Source organism: Bidens hawaiensis, unplaced genomic scaffold (genome assembly GCF_021521415.1).
Source record: "Bidens hawaiensis isolate Kalapana, Puna unplaced genomic scaffold, B.hawaiensis_p1.1 tig00028461_1, whole genome shotgun sequence".
Lineage (NCBI taxonomy): Eukaryota > Viridiplantae > Streptophyta > Magnoliopsida > Asterales > Asteraceae > Bidens > Bidens hawaiensis.
In genome coordinates this window covers 24,931-51,900 of record NW_027494643.1, presented here as the reverse complement: position 1 = coordinate 51,900, position 26,970 = coordinate 24,931, and the positions used below count along the sequence as shown (strand labels likewise).

The following is a 26,970-nucleotide window of genomic DNA, read 5'->3' as shown; positions in this document are numbered from 1 at the left end:
CACTTGTTTTTTTTCCTTGTGATTATGATGTCAATTGATTCATACTTTGGAATGTCACATCGATGATATGATTCTCAATAGAAAATAAAACAATGAAAGTGAGCTTTCTATATTGATGCTTGGCGAAGAAAATTCAATAATAAGATAAAATTAATCTAATGTGAAATGTTGAAACTAGTTGGGCTATTTCCTTGGCATTTACTTTGACAAGTATAATTATTTTCCTTTTATTGTCTTGATAATAAAATAGTTGGTAGACAATAATTAGTAATATTTTAATCTTCATGCTGTCGTAATCCTTTATTTTTTTTAAGAAAACAACACGTAAGACTTTATTTTTTTGTTGATTAAAATAAAAAAAAAAAAAAAAAAGCTTTAGCATTATTTGAAGGTAACATGAAGTTTCGGTATGACTATTTTTTGATGGAGGGAAGATCCAAATGTTATATATGCGTGTGTGTGACATCTCAGTTTCTCAATACAACTAATTCAATACACTGATTAATGGCATCTTCATCGTCCTCTTCTCACTTAACTTCTGCCTCTTTTTCGCAATCATGGAAGCCTGAGGTGTTTATAAGTTTTAGAGGAGAAGACACCCGTAAGGGCTTTGTGGATCATCTCTACGAGGCTCTTGTACGACAAGGAATCCAAACATACAAGGATGACGAAACATTTCCTCGAGGTGCGACAATCGGTCCGGCACTCTTCAAGGCAATCCAAGAATCACGGATTGCAGTTATTATATTCTCTGAAAACTATGCAGACTCTTCTTGGTGCTTGGACGAGCTTGCACATATTGTAGAGTGCATGGAAAATACAGGGCAGATCGTTATGCCCGTATTTTATGATGTCGATCCATCGGAGGTGAGAAATCAAAATGGGAAATACGGGGAAGCATTTGACAAATATGAGCGTGAGAAGAATAAGCACAAAGTTGACTCATGGAGAGAAGCTTTGAAAAAGGCCGGCAACCTTTCTGGATGGGTCCTAAAGGACTTTGCGAGCGGGTAATTTTCTTCTCCTTGTTCTAAAAGAAACCTTTTATAATTGATATGTTTGTATTCTATCACTCGATTGTACTTGTAACTAGAGGTGTAAATTCAACTCTCATTGTGTATAATTGGATCTGTGTGAGACTTATAGTTATTCTTTTCAGTTCGTCAAATTTCAAACTAAAAGGTCGAGGTAAAACTACAAATAAAAAGGGTTAATTGAGTTGAAAATCATCTACAAGTATCTAAATGCATAAAAACTCATAACACCATTTTATTAAACATAAACCTAGGAACGTACATGTGTGTGTTAGTGGGGTTCGGGTTAATAGGGTATTTTACATTTGCAAATGTATTTTATGTTCACAAAAGTAACGATGCCCGAATTGGATTACAATTCGGTTATTCAGGTTTCAGGTATGGTCCAGTCTAGCCAAGTTCAGTAACAACACACAATGTAAATTAAACATACAACTACCAGCCTTTTCCCAAATCTTTGTAAATTAAACATACAACTTACTATCTCCTAAATTTTCAACCAAATTTTATGACTTATGTTTTGTTACTCGGTTTTCCTTTCTAATGTTAACCCAACCTGCAGCCTGCCCCAATAAGTTGATCATATGACCCGTCAATGGTGGCTTTTTGCTTTTCATGTTGAATGAATTAGACATAAATAGTCTTCAGGCAAAAATATAACTATTCGTTATATAATATGTATTTCCTTATGTATCAATTGTGCAGGCGTGAAGCAATATGCATTAAGGACATTGTTGCAACAATTTCCAGAAGGTTACCTCCCCAACATACAAATGTTAATAAAAATCTCATTGGTATAGAGACTCGCTTGCAAGATTTAAAATCAAAGTTAGATATTGGGTCAGGTGGTGTGCGCATGGTTGGAATAAGGGGGGTTGGGGGCGGCGGTAAGACTACTCTCGCATCTGCTGCTTATATGGAAATCTCTCACCACTTTGAAGCTTGTTGTTTGCTTGAAAATATTCGTGACGAATCAAGCAAGAATGGTTTGACAAAGTTGCAAGAAAGGTTTCTATCTCTAGTTACGAAAACAAATGAGGTGATAGGGAGTGAGATTGAAGGAATAAACATGATAAAAAGAAAGTTATGTTGCAAAAGTATTTTAGTTGTTCTCGATGATGTTAATGAACACAAGCAACTTGAGGCGTTAGCAGGTTCACATGATTGGTTCGGTGAGGGCAGTCGTATAATAATCACCACCAGAGATAAGCATTTGCTAAACATCAACGAAGTGACAATCTATGAAGTGAGTTTGTTATCAGATAACGAGGCTATCAAGCTCTTCAGTAGACATGCATTTAAGAAAGATGAACCCGTAGAAGATTACAAGACGCTCTCACAAGAAGTAGTGTCTTATGCCAGTAAGCTCCCATTAGCACTTAAAATTCTAGGTTCATTTATGTATGACAAAGACAAGGATGAGTGGAAGAGTACCTTGGCCAAGCTAAAATGCATCCCAGAAGTTGACGTGATGGAAATACTCAAAATAAGTTATGATGAGCTTAAACATGACGAGAAAGAGTTATTCTTAGATATTGCATGTGCCATGAGGGGATGGAGGGTAGATGAAGCAGTGAGAGTGCTTGATGCTTGTGGATTTCACACTTGTATAGGGGTAAGGGTGTTGGAACACAAGTCTCTCATAAAAGTTTCAGATGGAATAATTGACATGCATGACTTGATAGAAGAAATGTCCCACTACATTGTTAGAGGGAAATACCGTGGTAATCTTGAAAAACAGAGCAGAATTTGGAAGGAGGAAGATATTGTTAACATAATGGGGGTAGTTGCATTGTCAATGGTAATATTAACTTTGCAAAACTTTAATTTATACATGTGTATCAGATGGCATTTGTCTATACTCTATAGTGCTACTAACACAATGTGGTTCCCTTCATTAATTAGATTAACACAGAATACTGAAGTATTAGCCTTGCGAGGTTATTCAATGAACTTACGAATGAACCGTCAACATCATTCTAATGTTATTGCAAAAATGAAGAAACTTCGATGGATTTATTGGGAACGCTATCCGGCATCTTCATTCCCATTAAACTTTCAGCCAGGAAACCTTGGTTGTCTAAAGTTGCACTTTAGCCGACTAGAACAACTCTGGGAAGGGTTTAAGGTACGTAATTCTATTTTATTAAATACATTATATATTTAGCAATCAATGTTTTTCTACTTGTTTCTTTCTCTTGCATTTGTAAATCTGATCTCATTTCAAGTTTTGATTAATATTAGAAAGCGGGTCAGGTCGGGCATGTTCGGGTCACAGGTCAAACAAGTCAATTACAGAAAAAGGTTGTTTTGGTTTAGGTCAGAACCGGTTGTTTTTGTTTTGTTTTTTTTTTTTTCTAATTCACTACACAAAGGGTGAATCAGTTGCTTATAATTTCATTTGTATAATTAAGCTGACAGTTTTCAGGTTCAAGCCCGTAGTTGGCGGGCAGGTGTTTGATGTCGGGGTGTGCATGCACCAGAACCCTCACGGGTTCGACATCGCGTTACACGTGTATCGGAACCGACGTCGTGTTATGCACGTAGTGTCACTGCTTCCACGACCGATGGTTGGTTGTGCACGTACCACCATCCAGTTACGCGATTACCGGCACTGGTTATGCGTCCGATGATGTGTTACCCATGTATTGTTGCCGGATTATGCACGTACTAGCACCGGTTACGCATCCAATGCCGTGTTACGTGCGTACCGACATCGTATGTGCTCCCGATGCTATGTTATGCACATGCCTACACTAGGTTATGGGCATACACAGGCCCGGCTCCGAGAATTCGAAAAAGAAATTGGGCCAAAGGTGAAATTTTTTTGGGCCTTTAGCAAAAGGAACATTTTTTTTTTGTTTAAACAATTTAATTCAAATGGGCTTACTTTATTATGATTTGAGTTGTGTAAAAAAATAAGCTTAAAATGTCTCAAATAAGATTAGAACCCACAACCTTTTGGTTAGACGTCATACCCATTATCACTAGACCATGATAGTGATCATATAATTGTGTTGAAATATTGAATATACATATATTTTTTATAAAAGTAGATATAACTTTTTGTTTAAAAAAAAAATTTCATGCCTAGCGGGGTGACGGGCCTGTGGCCGTCGACTACCCCGCCATACCCTATAGCCGGCTCTGGGCGTACCGCCACTGGTTTACGCGACCGATGTCGTTTTAAATCCGTACCAGCTTTCTGTTTCGCACGTAGCGGGACCGTTATACATTCTATGTTTGAGTTGCACATTTTAAGTGTGTGAATGAAAAGGTTATATGATATTAATAAATATACCAACCTATTTGACTTAAACGTATTTGTCTCCCTACTCTGCCAAGTTTAAAAATTCTTGATCTCCGTTGTTCAACTTTCCTAAAGAGGACGCCAGATTTTAAGGGCCTTCCATTGAATTTAGAGCACTGTATGCACTTAGAAGAGATTCATCCATCAATTGGCTATCATGAAAGACTTGTTTGGGTGAATATGAAAGAATGTAAAAAACTTAAATCATTTCCACCCATCATAAAGATGACAAAATCGGAGACTCTTGTGCTCTCTGGATGCCGTCGACTTGAAAAGTTTCCGGAAATACAAACGAACATGGATAGCTTTATATACCTTCATTTGGATAAAACTATCATAGAATTAGTTTCACCTTCAGTTGGACAATTTTGTACCAACCTTGTTTCTTTTGATTTAGAAAATTGTTTTAAACTAAAAAGAATGGAAGGCAACTTCCGTCTCCTAAAACGTTTGAAACATCTTAATATCTCTGGATGCATTCAACTTGAGAAATTTGCTGGGGATTTTTTTGGCGATGAATGTTGTTTAGAAGAGCTTCCTCAATCTCCACGGTTATCAAGAAAGTTGAAGCTAAGTGGGGCCAGTTTGGGAAATGGAGGCATGCCATATGATATGAGTGTGTTGGTTAACCTACAAGTACTAGACTTACGTTATAACAAATTTTCCAAATTACCATCCAGCCTCTCCCAAATCCCATATCTCAAGTTTGTCGACTTGTCAGGCTGTTGGAACCTTGTAACAGTTTCGAATCTCCCGTCAAGCATAGAAATCCTCGTAGCTGAATATTGTGAGTCACTTCAAATGGTAGGAGATTTATCGAATTATAAATGGTTATGGAAAGTTTCCTTTAAGAGAAAGAATACGAATAAGTTGATTGGTGGTGAGAGATTAATACATTCTATGCTTCAGGTATAACTCTTATCTCGTTCTTGAATTTTTCAAGCCTTTTATAAATTATGAATTGTAATGATGATAATTGTGTTTCTCATAATTGAAATTTGCATGGCAGAGAAATGCAACTGAAGACCGCTTTACGAGTATATTGCTTCCAAATGCACATTCATATCTTCGTAAACAAATAAGAATGGCAACATTGAAACTTCCACACAATTGGTATAATGACTAGTGGATTTTTATTATCTTCTGATAGTTGCGTTAGCTATGGGTGGTGTGTAATATATATGAAGCTGGAGTGGTGGGTTATGTCATTCCAAGATTCTCAACCTGATGAGGAGTTTGATAATACCTCAGAATCTTATAATGAATATGGAGTGGTGGGTTATGTACCCTTTGCTTCATTGAGGCAGATCTCATGGTGGAATCCTACATGCACTCATATTACATTTCAGATTGACGGCATGTGTAATCCAAAAGTAGGACCTGTTCCTAGAAAAAGTGAATCAAGGGAAACACCGATACACTACTTAGAGTGTTGGGAGGAGGATGTACATGTAAAGACATTTGACATCAAAGATACTCCAATGCCCTCTCGAACTGATATTTTATGGTCACTTTCATATGGTGATAATAATAGATTAATTCTTCTAGCTATAAATCAAAGGAATGTATTTCCTGTCCAACACACCATTTTAATATGCAGTTTCCTGCAGATTAAGTGTGTGATGATTTAGCCTCAATGAAAAAAAATCACACTTTTTAACTTTTGTTTTGCCAGATTAACTATGAAGAGTATGCCATCATAAATCCATTTCAAAGCATGGCTTATTCCTTCCAAACAGTTTTAAAGCCTCATCATCTCCATGATGATCATTGTTGGGTTAATCGAGTTGTTCACGGGTCGCGAGTCGAGGTCAATGGTTCACAAGTCAAAATCACATGTATTGTACGTGAGTTGTGAAGATGAATCAGTAAACAATTTGACCAAGTTTTTCGGAAGAACAAATATTTTATTAGTTTTATTATTCCCACATTTGTTACTTGTAGGTGATGTACGAAAATGTATCTATGAAAATTACGATTCACAACTAAGCTTTAAATTAAAATGGAATATCCTAACTAAAGTTTACACAACCGGCAAGTGTACCGATCGTATGTAGTAAAAACTCATGAAGTCCGAGTATCGAACACAAAGACACGTGAGGTGGCTCAATTACTAACCCTACTCAAGTCATGCCTAAATAATATATTTGTTAACTTATATATCTAAACTAACTTAACTTAACTAAAGGTGAAACTTAACGAAACTAACTGGAAACTTAATGAGATATAACGATAATAAGAAAACGAATCACCTAGGTAAGATGACTTAACAGGTGTAGGATGGCTTAGGTGCTAACAAGTGTTTGAAACCAGCGTCTAAAGATGAATTAAGATAGATGATGTAATCAAGGCAACTGGGTCCCTACGGTCAGTTTTACCAGAAAACGTACTGTAACAACTTCTATTTAGCTTTTAATTTACGGTTGTTTATTTACGTACCCTAATGATTTATTACATGGTCCGTATCAAAATCACAATCCTCACTAAGGCTCGAGCTAATTACAAACCTATGAAGATAGGGGTAATTCAATATTAAGGATAAAATAACTCAACTTACAAACTAACCTGGTCGATAGCTAGAAAACTGCACGTGGTCTCGCAACGGGTAACTAAATCAACTAAAGCAGAGAGATAAACTAACCCCTAAGGTTTTGGTCCAAATCAAAGAGGATGATCCCTACTGACCTAAATGATTCAAGAAACATAAACCCTAATGGCACGCGTCTACCACAATCAATCAACACACTCAGTATTAACCGAACTAGCAATTAACGACTACACGAAACAAATTCATGCAATAATCAACTACTCGGGGCTCATGCAACCTAAAATACATCTAATGGCAGCAAGGTTCATGGAATAATATCACAAATTATAAACTTTACAATAACTAAACAATCAAACACAATATTAGCACCCGAAAAGTGATAAATCATACGTTAAACATCAAACCTAGGTGATTCAAACAAGTTTAGCCAAGCATAATGTATGAAAAGCAGATAAAATAGATAAATATGATAAACATGTTCATTAGAATCTGATTACAACTTGTTTGAATGTCTAAAACTCAAAAACGAACTCACAATCGTTAAAATACTCAAAACCGACAACCAGGTGATGAAATAACGAACCGGCTGCTCCTCCCTCTTGGTATTTCGTTTGGAACAGGTCTTGGATGGCTGGAATGAAGTCTATTTTCGTTCATAGGGTTTAGGGTTTTTAAATATATCCTTAAACACCATTTTCTAATATAAAATAGGTTAAAACAAGCCCACAAGGCCCACTAGAAGACAAAATAGACGTGGTAGCTGATTCTTGAACATTCTTGGCAGCCTTTTGGGACATGTGGGACGTCGCATAGCGCGGGCATGGATGCCTCACCTGGTCGCGTAGCGCGGCTAGGTCCTCCTGGGTGCTCGTTTCTGACTCGTTTATCTTCAAACGCGCATACCGGCTTCATCCGAATCCCGTTTGAGCTGATTCTTTCTTCATTAAACTTGTTTTTCTATCTATCTTCAACATGGGACCTATCATATACATAAACATTTAATTTCATGCAAGAACTAGTTATATTCGTTAACGGTTTACGCACAAAACAACACAAAAACGGGATAAAACGCTATGTGTTTTGTAACACATCAGTAGGCTATTAATATGTAATTGTTGAATCCTTGATTCCATCCACTCGTTCAACATTTGTCCTAATTCCATCACATCCAAATGTGACGAACGAAAATTATTAGAATTTAATGAATTGTTGGATTGATGAGAGTGAGGAGTCGAAGAGAGAACCGGCCCGCTACATCAAGATTGATTCCCGGACCGCCACCTGGCATTGACAACGACCGTTTAAATGGTAACGGGTTCGGTTCGTAAAACCCGTGCCGAATCCGGTCCTGCATTGAGAGGTTCCGTTCAAGCTGACTCAAATCTGAAGACCCGAGTCCAGGTGAGTTGACTCGGTGAAACCAGTCGGAACCGAGTTGTCTTTCTTCTTCCATTTCAGCCCTCTGCATCAACGCCAGCTGTCTCAACTGCTCGCGTTGTAGCAACTGGTGTTCTAATGATGAGACTTGTCCGTGTTTAAACAATAATGAAACCTTCTAGTGTTCTTTTATTATTAGTATATGTATTTTGGCTTTTATATAAATTTAACAGGTTTATGTGAAATTTAGTCCCCTCTTCTTCCTTTTCACCGTGTCATGTGGGGAAGGTGATTTTATCATTCTTATGTTATAAAATTTGAATAACATAATATTTGAATATGTACATTTTATTATATTATGCAGTGATTTCCCTTTTGTGGTTGAAGAATGGGGTTTAAAAGGAAGCAAAAGAAGCGGTGTCTGAAATTGCTAGTCAAGTGCCGATATCGTCTTCTGATTTGGAGTGGATCATGGGGAGGACTGCTATGCAGCTATTCAAAGGACAATGGACCGCTTCTTGACTTTTAACACCCGCCCATCCAACCATACTGGTAGGCCTTGATGCGTTGCTGTTTGCTAGAAATATGCATTTTGCTTTTCAACCTGTTCTTTTATAAGATTTAATTGATGTAAACGAAATTGTTAATGCAGGTAAGAAAAATTAGAGACGAGGTTACAAGGATTGCACACACAAACCATGACTAAGTTGCCTACTAACACATGAAATCAACTGTAATTAAACTAATAAGTTACTAACTAATTGATTTAAAGAAAACCACCTCGAGACCTTATTGCGTTATTCTGTTGATTACATGTGCTGATGTCTTTATCGCTTCTGACAAAAGCGGTCCGGAACATTCTTGTCACATGTATGTTCTTCCTTTCTTTCTTTTTGAAACACCATGTTGTTGCGGTGTATTGGGTGAATTAGTCGTGTTGGCCCGGATCACAAAAATTATTGATGAACGGGAGATATGAACAAAACTTTGTTCGACACTTTTTATTAATGAAAAGAAACTTAACAAACGCATTCTAAAATATTCACCATATAAATAGACTTTTTGACTCAACTCTAACTTAGCCTCAAGATAAATAAACTACTAAATTAAATTATCAAATACTAGATCATACCATAAACCAAAGACAATATTAAAATAAAACTTGACACATTAACCCCTTCAACTTTCCCTGTCACCAGTTTCAGGATTAACTTCCAATAAGTTGCCTTTTAAATTTTTGCTGTTTCAAAATAAAAATTCTATAGGAAATGTTTTAAGAAGGTTATTTGAACAAGAAAAAGAAAAAAAAAACTAAAAAGCTAATTAAAGTTTGAATAACAAGAAAAGAGGTAGACTTGGTCACTCGGCATGATCCAACTTTAGAAGTGGCCAATGAATCCGATTCTACACCCCCACCCTTCGGAACAGGTTCCTACCCGGTTCCTTAAAAAAGCCGGGTTGACCACCTCTACCCGACTTCCCACACAATACCTGCATCGACATGTTTCTCCTAGATGACCCGCGTTCCACTCCTCACATGACCCATCATTTTCTTTTTTAAGTTTGGCAATTTCCTTCACATTTACGTTGATGATTATACTTGTTTTACATTTACTTTGTCTTGATAGCTAGTCAACAAAATATAAAGAAAGATTAAGCCTGCAATGTGAAAGGTCAGAGCCTCAGTAATTTGAGCTACTTGATAAAATAGTTGGTAGAAAATGTATTAGCATTATTTTAATCCCTCGAGTCAACAATAATTAGTAATATTTTAATCTTCATGATGACTTAATCCTATATATATACACACACACACTAGCTTATAAACTTATGTATTACACATGATTTGTCAAATAATAAAAATAAATAAGGTTTATTATTTGTAAGATAGGAACAAAATTAAATGTAAAAAAGAAATAACATATATAGTAAAAAAAATAAGAAGTCTAGAAACTCAAATTCACAAATTCAAAAAAATCTTATTATATACAACATTTGCCAAATTGTTTCGACCCATTACCTATTAATAGCTATGATGAATAAGATGAGATATTAGAGAATTAGAAGGGTAATTATAACTCACCTTGTTAAAGTTGTTTTAACCCATGACCAATGGATAGCTAAAATAAATAGAGTGAGAAATTAGAGAACTATAAAGGAAATTATAACTCATTTGAGTCATTTGCAAAAAAATATTTTAACCCATGAATAGCTAGGATGAATGAAATTAGATATTAGAGAACTAGATAAGTGGGATGAATGAGAACACTTTTTTTCAAATGGTTTTGCATCATAACCTATGGATAAGTGGGATGAATGAGAACAAAGTTTAGACCAAGAATGAATATGAGACTGTCACGTTATTTCCTTTTATTAGTATAGTTAGAGTTAGATTATATGACACGTCTCAACCTCTCAAGACCACATGTCTCCTTTCTCGAGGCTTTGTTGTTTGCTAGCAATAAGCATTTCGCTTTTCAACTTTATCCAAGTTGTTCTATTATAGATTTGATGTAAACGAAGTTGTTAATGTGGGTAAGGAAAAATAGAGAAGAGGTCGCAAGGATTGCAAGCGCAAACTAATTGTATGTACTTGACCAGCTAAACCATGACTAAGTTACCCACTAACACATGAAATCAATGTAAATAAACTACCAATAGCCGAAATCGGTTACATATGAAGATACATCCTCAAGACCTTATTGTGTTATTCTGTCAGTTACATATGCTGATCGCTTCTGCCCAAAAGTGGTTTGGAACATTAATGCAATGTGTATATTCTTTCTTTCTTTTTGAAACATCGTGTTGCTGCGGTGTGTTGGGCGGGTTAGCTGCCTTTCAAATTTTTGCTGTTTCAGTATGAAAATTCTATATACACTGTTTTAAGAAGGTTATTTGAAAAGGAAAAAGGAAATTTGAAAATAGACACCATACCAAAGACTAAAGAGGTGGACCGGGTCACCCAGCTTCCCACACAAACCAAACAGTCACACACACACACACCCCGCGTGACTCGCGTCCTTTACTGTTTCAACGCGTTAATCTAATGTGAAATGTTGAATATGGTTAGGCAGTCTACTTCACATTCTCCGTTTACTTTTGTCTTGATAGATGCCTGTCAACAAAACATATAAACAAAATCAAGCAAAATAACACTGGAGACTTAATTTAGCATTATTTGAAGGTATTATGAAGTTTCCTTTGTTTGATTTTTCTTGACAGAGTGAATATCTTAGATATTTAATACAGATCATCAATGACACATCACAACCACTTCTCTCATTTTGGATCAATGACACAACTCAGCCACTGAAATACTTAATTTACAAGATGAAACAAGTATAAATATTGGAGGGAATCCAATACACAAAGAACACAACTTCATTTGTTTGATCATCTCCTTCTATAACTCTAAAATCGTTTCTTGTGGCGTAATCCATAACTTGAAGAAGCATGTACTTTTCCACTACTCTTATACTACTCCTTGTAGTGGTGAATATTCTTGTTTATTATTTACACAAACTACAAGATAAATTTGATGACAATGGTCATGATCACAAAACTTCATCCTCTTTGTCGTCTTTGGATAAGCGGCACATGCACGAAAAAGACCATGGTGAGAGGAAGGATTCATCATCATCATCATCATCATCATCATCATCACTGTTCAAACAAAGGTTTGTTTTTCGTTTCCTTTATGGTTGGCTAGTTAGCCTTCGTAATCACTACTGGCCGGCTACGGTTTGCTTTATACTAATTCCAAACAAATAAAAAAGGACTCAACATCATCATATGAAACTATTATGAAGTTTCCGGCATGGCAGATTTCTCAAATATTTAATTTATCTAATAGATATCTCAAAACCACGCACATTTCTATTTTTCACCTGATTTCCACTTCTTTTATACTAATTCCAAATTAACAAATTCCATATACAGATCAATGGCATCTTCATTGTCCTCTTCTCAAATAATTCCTGCCTCAGTTTCTCAATCCTGGAAACATGAGGTGTTTCTAAGTTTTAGAGGAGAAGACACTCGTAAAGGCTTTGTGGATCATCTCTACACGGCTCTTGTACAACACGGAATCCAGACGTACAAGGATGACGAAACACTTCCTCGGGGTGAGAAAATCGGTCCAGCCCTCCTGAAGGCTATCCAAGAATCACGGATAGCAGTTATTGTATTCTCTGAAAATTATGCAGACTCTTCTTGGTGCTTAGACGAGCTTGCACATATTGTAGAGTGCATGGAAAACAAAGGGCAAATCGTTATGCCTGTATTTTATGACGTCGATGTGAGAAAACAAAATGGGAAATATGCTGAAGCATTTATCAAACATGAGCGTGACAAGCACAAAGTTGACTCATGGAGAGAAGCTCTTGTAAAGGCAGGCAACCTTTCTGGATGGGTCCCGAAGGACTTCGCAAACGGGTTAATATTTCCTGGTTAAAATAAAAACTTTTTAACAAAATGGGAAATATACTTAAGTATGTTTGCTTTCCATAACTTGATTCTACTTGTAATTACTAGAGGTGTCAGTTTCAACAAGCATTTGTGTATATAAATGGATTAGTTTGAGACGGTAAGATAGTTTTTTTTTTTTTTTTCAGTTTGTCTTGTCAGATTTAAAATTCAAAAGGCGGAGGTAAAAATAAAAAGGGTTAAATGAGTTGAAAAATCATCTACGAGTATCTAATGCATAAAAACTCACGAAACCATTTTATTTATAAAACCAAGTAACTACTACAATAGTTCTCATAATTAAATCTAATTAATTACGTAACACATTAACTGTTCATCAGATTTGAAGTAAATGAGAATAGGTGCTCACCCGAATCGGATTGCAGTTTGGTTATTCGGTCTCAGGTATCGTCTGGTCTGGCCGAGTTCAATTACAACACACATTGTAAACTAAACATACAACTACCAGTCTTTTCCCAAATCTTTGTAAATCAAACATACAACTTATCAATCTCCCAAAATTTCAACCAAATTCTTATGTTGAAGTTGAATCACATGCACTCAAGTACTCTCAGCCATTAATTCCCTTAACACCTGCTTTTTATCTTGATTCACACATATTATGACTTATGATTTGTTACTCAGTGTTCCTTAGTAAAATTTACCAAACCTGCCTGCCCTATTAACTTAATGTTGGTATGTTGCTTCGACGAAGGTTTCATGATGATCGATTATAAACGCAGCAGTAATATAACAACACAATTGATATAGTGAATGGAACAAGAAACAATCTGATGTAAAGATAATATTATTAAACATAGAATACACGTACTTACAATACTTTACATCGACCTATTTATAGTTGTTGATGTGAACGGTTGATTAACTGTTTTTCATAACCGTTTACAATCAACTGCTTGACAACGTTTTTAACAGACATATGTAAACCTAAAATACATATTGACTGGGCTAACAAGCCCGTTACACATTAAACAAAAATATAGGCCTTTCAAACAAGTTCAGCCCATTTAACACATAAACTAAATACTTAGACCCAATAACAAACAAACGTAAATATATATTTTCCTTGAGCAGCTTCCAAATTGATTTGATCTTGATCAGGAGATTAACAATTACAACACTCCCCCTTAATCTCTTGATCATCTGCTGCTCTTTTTCCTTTGATATGATTAGCAAATGATTTCAAATGAGTCCGACTCATTTGAATCTTTCTCGGTTGCATCCTCAACAGCCTCGTCTTCAATATTTGTTGCAAAGTGGCTGGCTGACGGTCCAGATTGCTGGTAATATGTACTTCTCTTCTTAATAGGCAGGGCCTTTGATCTTCTCTTCATTGCTACTTGTTTCGCCTATGCTATTAACAAGTTCTTTCAAATCTTCGTCTTCAAAGTACCCTCTTTTGGTGATTGTTTGATTATACCATTCGAGTGTGTTTAAGTACTTGTAGTAGACCATTTGAATATCGCTACCTTGATCAATTCGAAAACCCAACTTGACTGTCAAATCAGTCCATTTTTGCCCCTGTGTAACCTTCCTAAAACCTCCAAGCATATGAACTTCCATATACAAATCAAGTATATTGACAATACACCATCTTCTAACTTAGGGGGGAAACTCTTTTCCCTTTTCATTTTGAAGGTTTTCTATGAACCATTTAACAAGATCCTTGAATTCGGTTTTAAGAAAGTTTCTATGCTTAAGGAACATATTGTGAACTTGTATCATATTCATGAACATGATACGTATGTCCCAGTTTACACCAATCCTGTTTCCCTCTTTTACGTCTTCCAAATAATCAAACATTATATCGGCCTCATGTTGATGGAATTTTAACAAACTTAGGGAACTAGCCTTTACAACTTCTTTATCTTTTCCGACCTCTAAAATCCCTGAATTCCCACTTTTATCAACATTTGAGATTTCTTTAAAAGTCTTTAAAAGAACACATGTAGGCCCATCAAAAACTATATCAAATCCTTGCAACATCAATTGTTCCTTACTAAAAATATTTTTTTGTTGATTTATGAACATATTGAATATGAGGAATCCTTTCTATCTTATCATCCACAAGAATTCCGGTCAACCCTAGCCCGTAAACAAACATCGGATTATTTTGATGATCCTTTTCCACTTTATATGTGGATTTAAAATCACAAAATTAAGTCAGCCTACTTGTTTGATGTTTCTTTATACTAGGGTTTACATACCAAATGTTATCCCAATTGCCATAGTCCGTCCCCTTAACAAGATAATCCATATCTTCTGGTTTTGAGGGAAAATAAACTTCGATAACTTACTTGGACATGCAAAAGCATAGTGACCAAAATTCTGGCAACGAAAACAACGAACTTCTGAAAGATTTTCCAGACTACTCGGTTCCATATCGTCTTTACCGCAAATCCGTGCACCATGGCCTTCGTTCCTTCTTCTGGGTGCATTTGCAAGACGATCTCGGTGGAATTTTGCCCGGTTTATATTTCTCTTCGCTGCCTGATGTTTAAAACGATTCTGTGATGAAACCCTAGGCAAATCTGCCTGCAACAATAACCGCGACAACACAGTCGATAAACGTCTCACCAGTGACGTCTTCCTGTCGTTGCTGAAACTCCCACTCGTACGGATCGATTCGAGCCCTTTGGCTCTGATACCACTGTTGGTATGTTGCTTCGATGAAGGTTTCATGATTATCGATTATAAACGCAACAGTAATATAACAACACAATTGATATAGTGAATGGAACAAGAAGCAATATGATGTAAAGATAATATTATTAAACATATAATACACGTACTTACAATACTTTACATCGACCTATTTATAGTTGTTGATGTGAACGGTTGATTAACTGTTTTTCATAACCGTTTACAATCAACTGCTTGACAACGTTTTTAACAGACATATGTAAACCTAAAATACATACTGACTGGGCTAACAGGCCCGTTACACATTAAACATAAATATAGGCCTTTCAAATAAGTTCAGCCCATTTAACACATAAACTAAATACTTAGACCCAATAACAAATAAACGTAAAAATATATTTTCCTTAAGCAGCTTCCAAATTGATTTGATCTTGATCAGGAGATTAACAATTCCAACACTTAAATCATATGAAACACATTGGTGGTGGCTTTGTTCTTTTCACACTGAATGAATTAGACATTAGTCTTCAGGAAAACATATAACTATTCGTTATATAATATGTATTTCCTTATGTATCAATTGTGCAGGCGTGAAGCAATATGCATTAAGGACATTGTTGCTACAATTTTCAGTAGGTTACCTCCCCTACATACAAATGTTAATAAAAATCTCATTGGAATGGAGACTCGCTTGCAAGATTTAAAGTCAAAGTTAGATATTGGGTCAGGTGGTGTGCGCATGGTTGGAATATGGGGGGTTGGGGGCGGCGGTAAGACTACTCTCGCATCTGCTGCTTATATGGAAATCTCTCACCACAAGAATGGATTGACAAAGTTGCAAGAAAAGTTTCTATCTCTAGTTATGAAAACAAAAGAGGTGATCGGAAGTGAGATTGAAGGAATAAACATGATAAAAAGAAAGTTATGTTGCAAAAGTATTTTAGTTGTTCTCGATGATGTTAATGAACACAGACAACTGGAGGCGTTAGCAGGTTCACATGATTGGTTCGGTGAGGGCAGTCGGATAATAATCACAACCAGGGATGAGCATTTGCTAACCCGGCAAGCCGACATGATATATGAAGTGAGTTTGTTATCACATGACGAGGCTCTCAAGCTTTTTAATGGACATGCATATCGGAAAGATAAATATGTAGAAGACTATGAGAAGCTTTCACATGATGTAGTTTCTTATGCCGGTGGGCTTCCATTAGCACTAGAGATTCTGGGTTCTTTTCTATACGACAAAGATAAAGAAGAGTGGATGAGTGTCTTGGCCAAGTTAAAACACATCCCATATCCTGAGATCACAAACAGACTCAAAATAAGTTATGATGGACTTGAATCTCACGAGAAACAGTTATTCTTAGATATTGCATGTTTCTGTAGGGGAGTGAAGATAGATGAGGTAATGACGGTGCTTAATACTTGCAATGTTGAGCCCCGCATAGGGATAAAGGTGTTGGCACAGAAGTCTCTTATAAAAGTTTCAAATGGAATATTTGATATGCATGACTTGGTAGAAGAAATGGCTCACTACATTGTTAGAGGGGAATACCCTAATAATCCTGAAAAGCATAGCAGAATTTGGAAGAAGGAAGATATTGTTAACTTATTTGATACGGGGGAAGTTGCATCGACAATGGTAAAATTAACTTTGCAAAAAATTACTTTATATATGTCTATATAATGACATTTGTCTATATTGTTACTAACACAACGTGGTTTCATAATTAAATTAACACATGAAACTGAAGTAATAGCTATACGACATCATTTTATTGAGTTTATCCCCAGGCAACTTAACTTCCAAATGCAAGGTTTTGACAACCGTCAACAAAATTTTAATTTTAATGTTATTGCAAAAATGAAGAAACTTCGGTGGATTGATTGGAGAAAATATCAGGCATCTTCATTCCCATCAAATTTTCAGCCAAGAAACCTTGGTTGTCTAATGTTGCACTTTAGCCGACTAGAACAACTCTGGGAAGGGTATAAGGTACGTAATTCTATTTTAATAAATACTTTATATATTGTGCAATCAATTTTTTTCTATTTGTTTCTTTCCCTTGCAGTTGTTAATCTGATCTCATTTTAAGTTTTGATTAATACTACAAAAAGAGTCAGGTCGGGCATGTTCGGGTCACAGGTCAAACAAGTCAATTAAAGAAAAAGGTTGTTCTGGTCGGAATCGGTTGTTTTTTTTTGTTTTTTGTTGCTAATTCACTACAAAGAGTGAATCAGTTGCTTTTAATTTCATTTGTATAACTAAGCTGATAGTTTTCAGGTTCAGGCCTCAGTTTTTTATACGGTCCACAAAACCATTTTAATTTGTTAATGGGTAAAACTGGATTTTTGAGAAGTGCAAATTGTAGGTCCAATCGCTAGTTATGTGTATTCTGGTGTTGGTTTCACGTCCGATTCCGGATTAAGCGCGTACCCGAAACGGTTACGCCCGCACGGGCAACGATTACGCGTCTGATTTCGGATTATGCGGGTAACGACATTGGTAGGTGTTCGATGTTGGAAAGTGCACGCACCAGCATCGTTCGCGCGTTCGACATCATGTTACACGTGTGTCGGAACCGACGTCGTGTTCTGAGCGTACTGCCATCCGGTTAGGCGCGTACCAACCAGGTTATGCGTCTGATGGTGTGTTATGCATGTATTGTTGCCGGATTATGCACGTACTAGTACCAGTTACGGATTCGATGTCGTGTTACAGCGTACCGGCACCAATTATGCCATCTGGTTACGCACGTGCCAACACCAGCTTATGGGCGTACCGCCACGGGGTTATGCGACCGATGTCGGGTTGAATCCGTACCAGCTTTCTGTTTCGCATGTAGCGGACCTGTTACATGTCCAATGTCGCGTTACGCATTTTAAGTATGTGAATGAAAAAGTTCTATGATGTTAATAAATATACCAACCTATTTGACTTTAACGTATTTGTCTCACAACAGAGTCTGCCAAGTTTAAAAATTCTTGATCTCGGGTTTTCAGAGGATCTAAAGAGGACACCAGATTTTAAGGGCCTTCCATGTCTTGAAATATTGAATTTAGAGCACTGTACACTATTAGAAGAGATTCATCCATCGATTGGCTATCATGAAAGACTTGTTTGGGTGAATATGGGACAATGTTACAAACTTAAATCGTTTCCGCCCGTCATAAAGATGATTAAATTGGAGACTCTTGTGCTCTCTAATTGCTATCAACTTAAAAAGTTTCCGGAAATACAAACGAACATGGATAGCTTGATAAACCTTCATTTAGAGCATACTGATATAGAAATAATCCCCCCTTTCTGTTGGACAATTTTGTACCAACCTTGAATCTTTTGATTTAAAAAATTGTGTTAGACTAAAAAGAATGGAAGGTAACTTCCGTCTCCTAAAACGTTTGAAATATTTAAAGATCTCTGGATGTGTTAATCTTGAGGAATTGGCAGGGGATTTTTTTAGCGATGAATGTTGTTTAGAAGAGCTTCCATGGTTTTCAAGAGAGTTGAGGTTGGATCTAAGTTGGGGCAATTTGGGAGATGGAGACATGCCATATGATATGAGTCTATTTGTTAACCTACAAGTACTACACCTAAGATATAACAAGTTTTCAAAATTACATCCGAGCCTCTCCCAAATCCCCCGGCTCAAGTTTCTCAACTTGTCATGTTGTGAGAACCTTGTCGGATCTCCCATCAAGCATTCAAATTCTCATAGCAGAATATTGTGAGTCATTTCAAAGGGTAGGAGATTTATCAAATTGTAAATTGTTATGGAAAGTCTCCTTTATTAGAGAAAATAAGAATAAGTTGATTGGTGGTGAGAGTGTAATATATATTCTATGCTTCAGGTATAACTCTTATGTTATTGAATTTCAAGCCTTTATAAATTATAATTTGTAATAATGATAATTGTGTTCCTCATGACTGAAATTTACATGGCAGAGAAATGCAGTTGAAGACCGCTTTACGAGTATATTGCTTCCAAGTGCAAATTTATATTTTGATATAAACATTGCAACTTCCACACAATTGGTATAATGACTTCAGTGGATTTCTATTATCTGCTGATGGTTGCTATATGTTTTCGTGTAGCATGCAGGAGATGTTTTCCATGGATTACCAACCTGATCAGTGGGAGGAGTTTGATAAAAATCCAGAATCTTTTAATTTGTAACAAAATAAATATTAATCATTACTTATTTAAATATATATTGTTTATTTTAAATAAAGAAATTATTTTTTGTATTTCTAAACACTTTTAATAAAAAAAATAATTATTATAAATAAAAATCAATTATAAATTATATTTATTTAATAAAAAGTAATGAAGTTTGGTTTGCTAACAATGGTGAAAAGTTTGGTTTGGTTGGATTAGGTTGGTGGAAGAGATAGAAGTTAATTTTATAATGAAGATTGGGTTAAGTTGGTTTGTGAATGAGAATGGTCTTATAAACATATGATATGGAGGTAAAAGAGATAGTAACAAAATACTCATTAAAAGTTAAGTGAGTTAACTAAGACACATTAAAAACTAAATAATCTAATTGAAACAGATATAAAAGTTTAGTAACCCAATTTAAGAATAAAAATAGTTTGAATGACTTAATGAAAACAAATTTGAAATTTGGATGGTATTCAACAGTTAAAAGTGAGCTTCATGTATATTACTCATAAATCATGATAGATTGATGGCTTAGCGAAAGATTAGAGAACCCAATGTTTAGGTTGTGGTCCTTTTTTTTTTGTTTTTTCTTTAACAGCGAATTTCACAGTCTAGTTGACCGCAACTCTCAAGTCGGAAGCCCCAACCACCCCACTCGGACCAAGACTATGTTGTCTTAATCGGGCCCACGCCAGGGCCGAGGCATGACAGGGTAGTCGGCCACAGGCCCGACACCCCGCTAGGCCCGAAATTTTTTTTTTTTTTCAAAAAAAATATGTATTTTTATCAAAAACATGTGTATAATCAATGTTTCAACACAATTACATAACCAATAGCTTGGTCTAATGGTAAAGGGGTATGATATCTAACCAAAAGGTTGTGGTATCTAATCTTATTTGAGACAATTTTAAGCTTATTTTTATACAAAAGTTTTTTTACACAACTTAAATCATAATCAAATAAGCTCATTTATAATTAATTTGTTTAAACCAAACAAAATGTTTCTTTTACTTAAGGTCCAAAAAAAAGTTCGCCTTTGGCCCATAATTTTTTTCGTCTTTTTAGAGCCGGCCCTGGCCCACACTTGACATCTGAGTTTGGCTAGGCGTTCCCTGAGAAAATTTCCAGCCACCTGACAGATGTTGTACCCTTAAGAGCAAGTCCTCTGGAATAAATACACTGTAATACAAAACTCAGGACAACCTCTAAATTCGAACCTAAGACCTCAAGAAGGTTAGGTTCTTATTCTGGCCACTCCACCGAGATGGAATGGTTATGGGGACAGCGCTCATGATATAGATATTTTAATAATATTTTAATTTTCAAATAAAAGAAAATGGTATGTAACAAGACCAAACAATGAGTTTAAGCATTATATGGATGTGCATGCAACGGTTACTTCTCAAATATTTTATATATCTCAAAACCACATCTCTCTTTTTGTACCTGATTACCATTGCTTGCTTTTATACTAATTACAAACAAATTAAGTAAACACGTCAATGGCATCTTCATCGTCCTTTTATAACTCAGATTCCGCCTTTGTTTCTCAATTATGGAATCATGAGGTGTTTCTGAGTTTTAGAGGAGAAGACACCCGTAAAGGCTTTGTGGATCATCTCTACGAGGCACTTGCACAACAAGGAATCCAAACGTACAAGGATGACAAAACACTTGCTCGGGGTGAGTCAATCGGTCCAGCCCTCCTAAAGGCTATCCAAGAATCACGGATTACGGTTATTGTACTCTCTAAAAACTATGCAGACTCATCGTGGTGCTTGGATGAGCTTGCATATATTGTAGAGTGCATGGAAAACAAAGGGCAAATCGTTATGCCCGTATTTTATGACGTCGATCCATCAGATGGGAGAAAACAAAAAGGGAAATATGGAGAAGCATTCACCAAACATGAGCGTGACAATAAGCACACAAAGATACCACGTCACCTAGGGTTTCCAAATGCACACAAAGATACAACGTCAATCTGTGAGAAACCGCTATAATATATTTCTTTGTGTATTCAATAATGTTTGCATGTATCTTCTGCGATTGGGCATGAATTGTATGTTCTGTTCTTTGTTAAACCTTAGACAAGTGAATTAAGAACACCAAGAACGATATTGCATAAAACGTTTATGTGACTCTTTTCATTAATAAGAAACATGAAGTAAATACTTTCTACTCTACTATAAATAAACCTTTTGATGGGTTTATATAACACACACAATTGTAATCCTACTTAAACTAGGAAACATAATTAAACTACACTTCTAAACTTATATAGAACCCGTGGATGACTAATCCTATGCTAACTCAACTAGGACTTTCAAATTCGAAACAAATAGATAAGACTAATTATTATATTAAGTCTTCTCCAAGATGATAGGAACCTTCAAATGATCATTCTTACGTGGATGTGAGTGTGAGTGGGGTTCAGGTTACTCGGAAATTTTATGTTTGCAAATGGTATCTTATGTTTGTAAACGTGGTCCGGTCGGGTCAAGTTCCATTACAACACATTGTAAATTAAATATATAACTACCAGCCTATTCCCAAATCTCTGTATCGGGGTCTCCAAAAAACATATATAAGACCATCCTTTATGGTGGGGGGCTTCGAAGCCCCGTGCCACGTTAGCGCCACGTAAGCACCGAGGGCATCGAAGCCCCAACCCAAAGATGCCCCGCTATGGTTTAATGCCCCAAAGGCGCCCCTTATATATGTATATATATGTGTGTGTGTGTGTGTGAGAGAGAGAGAGAGAGAGAGAGAGAGAGAGAGAGAGAGATGGAGAGAGCTGCTGAAAGGGGCCCCACCAAAACTCAATCAACCGCGCCGGCCATTGCAACGACCGGATCTTCGTCGCCCCTTCCCCGTCCACGCCCCACGCCGGTGTTCGGCGCCCACAGCGGCAAAAAAAAAACCCCGAAGGGCACCCATAGCGTTGGGTCTAAGATAAACACGCATGCATGGTGCCGCAAGCATGCCAATTGGTCCACGTGGCGGTACTAGGCGATGTCACATCACCGACTAGAGTTTTCTTGTTCTTTTATTTTTTTATGTAATGTTATTATTATTATTAATTTTATGTTATATAAATGGGACTTACTCATTTATATTTATAATTTAATGCCGATACTATCAATACCAACTAAATTCGTGTTGGCCTGCAATAGTAATACGTGATTTTTTTTTCTTTTAAACTTTTGCTATGTTATTAATTTGGCTTATTCATTTATGTTTACGATTTAGTTCTTGTACCGTCGATACCGACCAAATCATTGGAGTTTGTTTATTTTGTTAGTTCATCACAACTATTGTGTTGCCTTTTTTTTAAATATGTTAGTATTCTTTTTATTTTAAATATGTTAGCTAGGTTGTTGTATTTGGGTGTGTGACATATTTATTTTTTGTTTAGTTTTTTTTAAATTCTTTTTTTTTGTTTAGTTTTTGGGTTACACAATGACGTTTACAAGTTAAAGTTGTGACCGTTGACACCAACCGAGTTCGTGTTGGTTCGTCAATGCAACGCTTTGTTTATCGTGAGCTTTGTTTTAGATATGTTGGTTTTGTTTTTTTTTTAATTTGTTGTATTTGAGCATTGAAGAATTTCTTTTTCACATTAGCCTCGGTGTTGCAACCCAATATCAACCAAATTTGTGTCGCCACATTGCTGGTGAATTTTTCAATATATGTTAATTCTTTATATTTTGCATTTTACGAATTTATATTTTGGTTTAGCCTTGGTGTCAATATGTAGTCTACTTGTAAAACACGCACGGTACGATTTTATGTTTATTTTTTTGAGTTTATTGTCGTTATCGTTATGAACATAACCGAATAACCAATACTGGATTCACGTTGGTGCACCACCACAACACGGCAGGTTTCGGCACCTAGTCTTAATCAAACGCTAAGGTTGAAGCCGAACCATACTCAAGTCTCCGCTGTTAATTCCCCTAACCGCCTGCCCCTATTACTTCATCATATGAAACCCGTCGGTGGTGGCGTTTAGCTTTTAATATGAATTAGACATAAATAGTCACTAGGCAAACACATTATTATTCTTTGTATAATATATATTTCTTTATACATCATGCAGGCATGAAGCAAAATGTATTAAAGACATTGTTGCTACGATTTCCAGTAGGTTGTCTCCCCTAATTAAAAATGTTGATAAAGTCCTTGTTGGAATAGAGACTCGCTTGCATGATTTGACATCAAAGTTGGAAATTGGATCCTGTGGTGTGCGCATTGTGGGGATATGTGGGGTTGGGGGTGGGGGTAAGACTACCCTCGCATCTGCCGCGTATATAGAAATCTATCACCAATTCGAAGCTTGCTGTCTTCTTGAAAATATTCGTGAGGAATCAAACAAGCATGGTTTGACAAAGTTGCAAGAAAAGTTTTTATCACATGTTTTGAAAACAGATGTGGTGGTAGGGAGTGAGACGGAAGGAAGAAGCATGATAAAAAGAAAATTATGTCACAAAAGTGTATTAGTTGTTCTTGATGATGTTGATGATCGCAAACAACTAGACGTGTTAGCTGGATCACATAGCTGGTTTGGTGAGGGCAGTCGTATAATAGTCACAACCAGGGATGAGCATTTGCTTACTCGCCACGCAGACAAGATATATGAAGTGAGTTTGTTGTCACATGACGAGGCGATTACACACTTCAGTAGACACGCATATAGGAAAGATAAACCTGTAGAAGATTACGACATGCTTTCAAAAGAAGCAATTTCTTATGCTGGTGGGCTGCCGTTAGCACTAGAAATTTTAGGTTCTTTTCTATACGACAAAGACAATGATGAGTGGAAAAGTACCCTCGCCAAGCTAAAATGCATCCCAGATGATCAAGTGATGAAAACACTAAAAATAAGTTATGATGGGCTTAAACATGACGAGAAAGAGTTATTCTTAGATATTGCATGTTTCCTTAGGAGATCTCCAATAAATGAAACAATGATGGCGCTCAATGCTTGTAGTTTTTACCCTGGTATAGGGGTAAAGGTTTTGGCACAAAAGTTTCTCATAAAAGTTTCAAATGGAAAACTTGACATGCATGACTTGGTAGAAGAAATGGCCCGCTACATTGTTAGAGAGGGAAACCCTAATAATCCTGAATATATAGTAGAATTTGGAAGGAGGAGGATGTTGTTAACTTATGTGCTATGGGGGCAGCTCCGCCATTAATGGTTAAATTAACTTTGCAAAATTTTATTTGTATGTGTATCTAATGACGTTTCTCTATAATGTTACTGACATAAATTGGCGCTCTTCATTGTATAACATAGGAAACTGAAGTGTTAGCCTTACCAGATCCTGATCTCGAGGCGCTGTTGAATTCTTTGGTTTATGACTCAAGTAATGATAATGTGGAGGCGGTGATAAATTCTTTATTTTCTGAACCCAGTTATGACAATCATCAACCAAGTTACGATAACCATCGTCTTTCAAATATTATTGCAAATATGAAGAAATTTCGGTGGATTAAGTTTGAACGGTATCCCTTATCTTCATTCCGATCAAGTTTTCAGCCAAAGCTTGGTTGTTTAATGTTGAGATATAGCAATCTAACACAACTCTGGGAAGGGTATAAGGTAAGCAAATTTTCGTGTTTCACAAAATCATTATTATAAATTCTAATAAAAATGTGATAAGAATTATAAAACTATGAAGGCAAGTTGGATTTTAATAATCTCAACTTAATGTAGTTGGCCGATAATAGTCCCGACTTAGAAAATAGCTGTCACCGTTCCCAACTTTCACACCGTTTGTATCATTGGCCCGTTGAAAAAAACTTAATGACGTTAAATTTTTTCCAAATTTCAACTGATATTTTAGGGCTTTTGATCGGAATGAGGATACGAGTCGATTGATGTAAAACATACCTCAAAACGGTGGTCCAAACGACTAAAGGATGCTTCAATTCTGGTGTTTAAACTTTTAATTAACAAAAATCAAGCTGTTTGGAGCACTACTTCGAGTTAAGTTTTACATCAGTCGATTTGTATTCTCTTTCCGATCAAAAGCCATAAAACATCAATTTTAAATTTGCAAAAAAACTTAACGTCGTTAAGCTGTTTTTAAGGGAGATTCAATGAAAACAACGAGTGTGAAAGTTGGGTCCGGTGACAACTATTTTCTAAGTTGAGATTATTATCGGCTAACTGATTAAGTTTGAATTATTAAAATCCAATTTGCCAACTATGAAATCAACATTAAAAATGGGAATCAAGATAAGATTACTAAGGCTATGTGTTGTCGCTAAAGTTGGGCTGTAAATTCATGCAATAATATTGTGTCATATAGTGTTGACTAAATGTTGACTGACACTCGCTGAAGCCGCATGAGCCATTTGTGGTTCAGGCGAATGGTGGCTTCAGCGAGCGAATTATCTGATATATCTATTTATTTATTTAATTTTTTTTCTAAATTTGAAAACTAATAACTAATATTACATTATAATAAAAAAAATTAACAAATAATACTAGTCTAGTACAAGATCATCGGGACGTCTAGCCCACAAATGCTCAACCAAGTCATTACGAATGTTTTCGTGGACCTCGGTGTTCTTGAGATATGTGAGGTTTAGGAGTTTTTCATCATCGGTGATTGTCGATTGGTCGTGGAACGTCACCTTGGTAGTTTTGACCAATAACCATACCTTGGTCCTCAAGAATCATGTTATGAAGAATTATACAAGTGTAGACGACATCCATTATTTTCTCCCATGACCACATCCGTAGTGGCCTCGGAATCAAACGAAAATTTTTCTTTAGAACTCCGAATGCCCTTTCAATATCTTTTTGTGCCAATTCTTCCTTCTTCTCAATGTACTTTCGTTTGTTTTTAACCGGAGATGCATAAACTTGAAAAAGCGTCAACCATTCGTTGTAAATGTTATCAACCAAGTAGCAGTCATGCTTGAATTGAACTCCATTCCCATAAAATGATTGAGTTGGCTCAACCTCACAATAATGTCATCGAATATCGACGACTGTTTGATAACATTTATGTCGTTATTTGATCCAACAACACCAAAAAACACATGCCAGGACCAAAGATCTTGGGAGGCCACCGACTCAAGCATAATAGTGGAGCTAGGGTGATCACCCTGGTGGAACTGACCTCGCCAAGTCGTAGGACACATATCCCATCCAACATGCGTATAGTCAATGCTATCGAGCATTCCAGGGAAACTATGTTTTTCACCGTACACCTCGTATATGCGTTGGATATCATATAAAGTTGGTTTGCGCAAATATCTGCGTGAGTAAATCGATATGATCCCTATGTATAAACATGGTCAAGTAAGCCCCCGAAATATAACTAAACGAAACATATATGTAGAGAAAAAATAGAATACAACAATTGCTTAATGTACATTAGATAC

At 36.2% G+C, this 26,970-nt stretch overlaps 1 protein-coding gene and 2 pseudogenes across 3 annotated transcripts in view; all 3 read left to right on the top strand.

Annotated features, from left to right (window-relative positions):
• The first annotated feature begins 504 nt into the window (after nt 1-504).
• Nucleotides 505-3,667, top strand: LOC143577087 (disease resistance protein Roq1-like). The gene is made up of 4 exons (XM_077061025.1): nt 505-1,010; nt 1,740-3,162; nt 3,279-3,338; nt 3,449-3,667. Exons 1-4 carry the CDS (start codon nt 505-507, stop codon nt 3,665-3,667), a joined length of 2,208 nt encoding a protein of 735 aa, XP_076917140.1.
• Nucleotides 3,668-11,663: 7,996 nt separating this feature from the next.
• LOC143577077 (disease resistance protein Roq1-like) overlaps nt 11,664-26,970 on the top strand; it is a 29,471-nt pseudogene continuing 14,164 nt past the window's right edge. Inside the window, exons 1-4 of the transcript XR_013143053.1 lie at nt 11,664-11,946; nt 12,209-12,703; nt 23,669-24,769; nt 24,869-25,174. The product of XR_013143053.1 is annotated as a disease resistance protein Roq1-like (transcript). The remainder of the gene's footprint in view (nt 11,947-12,208; nt 12,704-23,668; nt 24,770-24,868; nt 25,175-26,970) is intronic.
• On the top strand, nt 15,969-19,532 carry LOC143577085 (TMV resistance protein N-like; annotated as a pseudogene). The gene is made up of 5 exons (XR_013143056.1): nt 15,969-17,075; nt 17,229-17,396; nt 18,364-19,229; nt 19,347-19,436; nt 19,497-19,532. The product of XR_013143056.1 is annotated as a TMV resistance protein N-like (transcript).